The following is a 6,659-nucleotide window of genomic DNA, read 5'->3' as shown; positions in this document are numbered from 1 at the left end:
CTCGAGGTTAGTCATAATGTTAGGGATGATTTGATAGATCGAACTAAGTTGAACGTTGACCACCAAATCATGAACAACAAGTTAGTATCTAAGAGGGTCTAATGAGTAGAGTAGTCGAGTTAACATAATCTTAAGAATTTAAATCGATTTGACATTTTAATTCGATCAAAAAAAATACCCTTAATTATTTTTAATGAAGGGAAATGACTGTTATATTTTTTGAACCTAAAAATGCTCATAACACTTTCCTAGAAGAGATTTTTATATAAATGATATAGACACAAATCATCTCATAAAATAACTTTTGAGGAACGAATAATCATTTCATAATGAAAATGTAAATATTTTATCAATAATTAAGCATAATTATTTTTAGTGAACAAATATAACTTTTAACTTGATGCACAAGCATAACTTTTCATATTTATATTAAAATAATTTGTCATTATTATAAAATACTTAGATCACCAAAATTATTTCATAAAACTTTTTCTTATTCAGTGTAATAATAAAATCAACCTAAATTCTAAATTATCAACACTCTCTACATCGAACTCGTGAAGCATTTTTTGTTTGACTATATATAAAAAAAATATTTTAGTGCTCCGTGACATGTCGGTTCAATGTTGCTGTATGGATGAACAGATAAATTGAAAAAGTCCAATGTTTTTATTTAAAGATAAGAAAAGCGATGTAAATTGACAGCCACCATTTGTGACCTGTGCGGTTGGTTCTACAATTTCTTTTCTTTTTGAATCATAGTTTAAAAAAATAGGAAACCATCGAGAAGTGGAATATGAATTGGAAAATAAAGGATTACCTAAAAAAGGTGTCCTGCGCATTTAACTCATATCGCAGCATCATATATGGAAAATTTGACTCCAATATATAAAAAAATAATAATAAAAACAAAGAGGGGTTATTGGGTTAGGAATTTTGTGGGTCATAGAATGGTAGAAAATTTTGAGCAGCTAATCATAACATAATGGTGATTGAAAAATTCTCTTTGACAAAAATGAGAAAGAGGCCAAGGAATTTGGTCGGCTAAATTCAATATATGATTCTGACCCTTTAGAAGAAAGAAGTTTGATGAAAAACAGAGAAAATAGAAGTTTATTACCTTGCTTTATATAGAGTTCAAGCGGGGTTAAGGAAGAAGAAGAAATATGTTTACTTGCAAAATTTCACAATCAACAGTGACTAAGTCCAAAACCCTTTATAGAAATGGGCCAGAAGCTGCCGACATTGCAAGTATTCATTTGTTCTCAAACCAACAGAGACTAGCTGGGCTTACTTGCTAATGGAGAATGGGCTAGAAATCGTTGAATTTTGACAGGCTGGGCAGTGTAGACTGGAGACCCTAGCCGAATACTGGCCAAGATTATCTAATCGACTTATCAACAAGAATCAATTGTTTCAATGTAATGCGACAAATGTAATTATTGAATCTGAACTTACTATTTTGCAATTTTCCTTGTCCTATTATTGCAGGAAATCGATAAATTTTGATAAAAATCCAAATAAATAATCATAACTCTTTTGGGAGCTCTTCCAAGAAAATGAACCAGCAAAATCTCACCGATTCTTCCCTTGCTTGCAAGTTCCAAGTTCCAATGCCATCTTCACTGTCTCTGCCCTCAGGCCAACAATCTCAATACCTCCAAACCCTCTTAGATTCTATACGACCTTTCCTTCGAGGTGAGCTCGAATCTATTGACAAAGACTTGCCTGGATTGATTGCTGTCCTGCGTTCTGCTGGTGCCGGAGAGTGTTCTCATAAACATGGTAGCTTTTTGGAGCATCTGGTCGACATATATCGTATTCTAAAGATATGGAAAGCACCTGACTGTGTTTGCCTCTGTGGCCTCTTTCACTCCGCTTACTCCAATGCCTATGTAAACCTTGCTATATTCGATGCTTCTACTGGGAGAGACGTTGTCCGAGGCCATGTTGGTAAGGCCGCAGAGCGTTTGATTCACTTGTTCTGTGTTGTTCCACGTCAGACTATGATCCATGATAATCTTTTGTTCAAGTACTTAGATTCTGAGCTCATGGAGCACCTTAATTTGTCGGAGATATCCTTGAAGAATGCGAAGGAAAAGGGTTTATTCGATAGAGAAGAAGTTTGGAGGCAGAAACTTCAAGTTCTGTTACCTGAGAATGGAATTGTAGTAAAAAATATAAAGACAGGTGAAGATGTTTTGGTCACAAGAAGGGTGATGGCTGTTTTTCTTTTGATGAGCATGGCGGATTACAGTGATCAATTTTTCGGCTATCAGGATCTGTTGTTTGATAACTTTGATGGACGGTTCAGGTTTTTGGGGAATAACTATGCCACTTTATGGCCTGGAGATGGCAAGCCCGGGCTGTGGATGAACTCGATATCGAAAATGGGTGCTGCTTATTCTCTAATACTCAGAGATGAAGGCATAATTTTGGAGGAGAGGATAAGTGTTGGTGGTGCTGAGGTTGAGAAGGACAGAGATGAGGAAATTGAGCTTGTGGTACCCCCAGTTTTTGAGAACTGCACAAGGGTTTTGGATGCTAAGGAACAGGTAGAGGCAAGGGACTTGTATTGGGAAGCTACTTGCGATGGATCTAAGAGTGGGATGGAAAGAGCTGAGGACTTGTTGGTAGGGTGCACTGAGAAGAACCCATTTATTGGTGAGCCACATGTTTTGTTGGCTCAGGTTTACTTGAACAAAGGCAGGTTTAAGGAGGCTGAAAAAGAGGCGGAGAGAGGGCTGACTCTGATGTTAGAGTGGGGGAGTCCTTGGGACAAGAGAATGTCATGGGAAGGGTGGATAGCTTGGGCAAGAGTTTTGTTACTGAAGGCCAAGGAAAAGTCTTGGCCGCAGAGTGCTTGGGGTGTCCTCAGTCTGGGACTTGTGAGGTAATGCAATTGCAGCTGCAGTCTTGTTAGTTGTTACTTCATCATATGTGTGTTTTGCCATCTGCCATTAAAAATATGACGCAATTTGGATTTGGGATTTCTGCTTTGAGGTCGGTTCTATGTGTTTTTTCCATTTGTTTTAAAAGGAAGATAGTAATGTCAAATGCTATGCCGTCCCCTGTTTCTTTGCTTCTTGTCCTTTTTTTATTTTTTAATCTTTTCCAATGCAATATCAGAAAATGCTTCTCATTGATGTGAATTTATTCAGAGTGCTGAATCTATTGAAAACAATTTGTTATTTCCAAAATATAACTTTAGAAGAGTGAAATCCACTCGTATTTGTACTTTGTAGTGGAATGGAGACTGGAGAGGAATATAAATATATATATATATATATTAATTTTATTTCACGTGTTATGCATGTGATTGTTAATCAAATTATAATTATAATATAATATAATAATTTTGATATTTTATAATAATAAAATTGAAATAATTATTATCATACTAAATTAAATTAAAAATATAAATTTAAGTTTTAAAAAATAAATATAACAACAAATTAAAATTAAAATTCTAATTAAAATAAATATTTAATCTTTCTTTATTTTGATTTTTTTTAGAAATTTTCTTTTAAGTCTTTTAATGTTAAGTCATCATCTTCATTCTTTGTTTTTAATATATTTTTTTAAAAAAATTTCGACTATAAAAGATTGTTTTTTATCACAATCAAATTGAATTTTGTACTTTTATTCTTCTCTATTTTATGTTTCTTCTAGAGCTTTTTAAAGCTTTTTTAGTGGTAGATTATTATCTTCAATTTTAGAAATTTTTTAGGTAATTGATCATTGTCAAACTCATTCAAACTATTATTTTTCATCTATTTGCTATTAAAAATTTAAATTTGTTTTTTTTATTTGAAACCAAATTCTTATAAAGTTCTTGTTACTTGAAATAAAGTAAATATATACTAACTTTTTTTCATTACTAACTTCTGTTTTTAACATGTACTTATTTATGTAATATAAATCATTTTGTAATTTCATTTTATAGTAAAAATTGCATACTTACATGAATTTTACTAATTAAAATATTAATTTGTAAACATATTCTAAAGAAATGATATGGAATAATAAGAAATTATTAGTATCTCGATGTAATAATCAATGATGTTTATTTATGTATTTATAAGGGATATTGACTAAAATTACTTTTAGTATCGAATACTGATTTTTTAAAAAATAATTAAATATACATAACTTATTAAAATATGTTATACTAAGAGTTTAAATAACAAACTTTACTTAAAGGTATACTTTATCCTAATCAAAAAGTTTTTCATGTTGTTCTTTAAATATTCAAATACTTTTTTCAATTAACTTTGGTTCAATATTATTATTGTTTGTTAAATAATGAAATATCATAATTTTAAAATTAATAAGATATGATCTATTTTAGACAAATATTAAAAGGTATATTTTAAAGGTAAATTATGTTTTAAATCTTAGACTTTAAAATTGATAGTGAATATATTTTTAATATTTGTACTCTTTTTTTTAATTAAAATGGAATAATTTCATTATTCAATGAACACTTAATTATTTATCAAGTATAAGTCATTAAAAAAATTCATCATTTAAACGATATGGTTATAAAATTATAATTTATAGAATTCATACTATTATTAGTATTATTAGATCATATATTTTAATTTAAAATATTATGTACTTGAGAAAATAACTCATAGATAATTTTTTTATGATATTTTTCAATAAATTTAAACTCATTATTTTTCTCTTTCATTTTAAAAATATCTTTAAAGACAACAATTTTTTGTATAATTGCTATCAATGTTATAAATGATACCATAAAACACAACAATTTATTTTAGTAAAGATATATCATTAATCTAGCTACTATTAATATATTATCAACTAGATAGTCAATGACATACAAATATAGATAAAGTTATTCCAAATTTTCACTTCAAAATTTGATTTTTTAAAATAAAAATATATTGTTATAGTAATTGGTATATGAATATTGTTTTAATTATTTATATATGTGAAAAATATCCACAAATATTGTAACTCAATACCTTAGTATTAAATGAAAATTAGTATAATTTTTAAAATGAATTAAATATGTTAGACATATTAAAAAATATAGCTCTATATCAATATTTAACAAAAAAAAACTACTAAGTTAGTAATGATTTACTACTACATGTTATCGATGATTTGCTGTTAAGTTATATTACTAATTTATTATTAAAATATGAATAATTTACTATTAAGTTATCTAGACTTTATTACTAAGCTAAAACTAATTTACTAATAAGTTATCATTGATTTGTTATTATCATTGATTTACAACTAAATTATAAGTGATTTAGCATTTAGTTATCAATAAATTACGACTAAGTTAACTCTGATTTATTATTATAACTAATTTATTACTAAATTTTTACTTCACTCTTGCTAGTAACCAGAGTTCAATCCTTAAAAACTTCAAATATAAAAAATCTTATCATGAATTAACAATTAAGTCATTACTGATTTATTATTATGTTATCAGTGGTTTATTATTAAGTTATTAATTATTAAGTTATAAATGATTTAGTATTAAGTTATTGATAATTTATTATAAAGTTATAACTAATTTACTGTGAAGTTATTGATGATTTATTACAAAATTATCATTAATATATAACTGAGTTATAAGTGACTTATTACTATGTTATTAGTGATTTATTGCTAAATTTAGTGATTTACTATTATATTATTATGCATTTACTAATTAAATTATTTTATTACTAAGTTTTCAATAGTTAGCTATTAAGTTATCAATTATTTATTACTAAATTATTATTAAATTACTACTAAGTTATTTATGGTATATTATTAATTTTATCAATTAATTACAATATATGAGATAATTTTTTTTATATAATATAACATTATTCTTTCGTTTAAATTTAGAATTTTTCTACTAAATTTTTTTAATGAATAAATTCATGGTAGGTTTATCCTAATCCTTTTCTCTTTCTAGTAATCGGGGTTCAATCATTAGTCGCTTTAAGTATAAAAAAACTGTTACCACTAATTAAAAAATAGGTTACTACTCATTTACTATTATCTTATCATTGATTTACTACTAAATTATCATGATTTATCACTAAGTTATAGATAATTTACTACTAAGTTATAAATAATTTATTACTTAGTTATTGTTAATTTACTATTAAGTTATTAATAATTTATTATAATGTTATTACTGATTTACTATAAAGTTATTAATAATTAACTAATTTACAATTAAATTATTATTGATTTATAACTAAATTATCACTTATTTACAATTAAGTTATCAATATTTTGCTATTATGTTATTAGTGATTTACTATTAAATTATCAATAATTTACTACTAAATTATTAATGATTTACTATTATACGATTATACATTTGCTATTTTGTTATCATTGATTTACTATTGAATTTTAGTGATTAGCTATTAAATTATCATTGATTTATCGTTAAGTTATTTATGATTTACTACTAAATTTATAATTTAATTACTATTAAACTAAACTAAATTTACTATTATGCTATCACTAATTTACTACTAAATTTTCATTGATTTACCACTAAATTATCAATGATTAATTATTAAGTTATTATTTTTTATGAAGTTATCATTAATTTACAACTATGTTATTATATATTTACAACTATGTTATAATTGATTTATTATTAAGTTATTATG

General features: G+C 26.5%; 1 protein-coding gene across 1 annotated transcript; it reads left to right on the top strand.

Moving 5' to 3' along the window:
- The first annotated feature begins 1,321 nt into the window (after nt 1-1,321).
- On the top strand, nt 1,322-3,144 carry LOC111308383 (uncharacterized). The gene has a single exon (XM_022906704.2). It carries the CDS (start codon nt 1,560-1,562, stop codon nt 2,895-2,897), a length of 1,338 nt encoding a protein of 445 aa, XP_022762439.2. The 5' UTR covers nt 1,322-1,559; the 3' UTR covers nt 2,898-3,144.
- Nucleotides 3,145-6,659: the final 3,515 nt, after the last annotated feature.

Source organism: Durio zibethinus, chromosome 2 (assembly GCF_047325235.1).
Source record: "Durio zibethinus cultivar Kanyao isolate XHJ-2024 chromosome 2, ASM4732523v1, whole genome shotgun sequence".
NCBI lineage: Eukaryota > Viridiplantae > Streptophyta > Magnoliopsida > Malvales > Malvaceae > Durio > Durio zibethinus.
Note: the sequence above shows the minus strand (reverse complement) of the source record. Positions and strands in the feature narration are given on the sequence as shown.

What these genes read in the sequence shown, in the direction of transcription:
- LOC111308383 (XM_022906704.2), top strand. Translation starts at nt 1,560, where the DNA reads ATGAACCAGCAAAATCTCACCGATTCTTCCCTTGCTTGCAAGTTCCAA.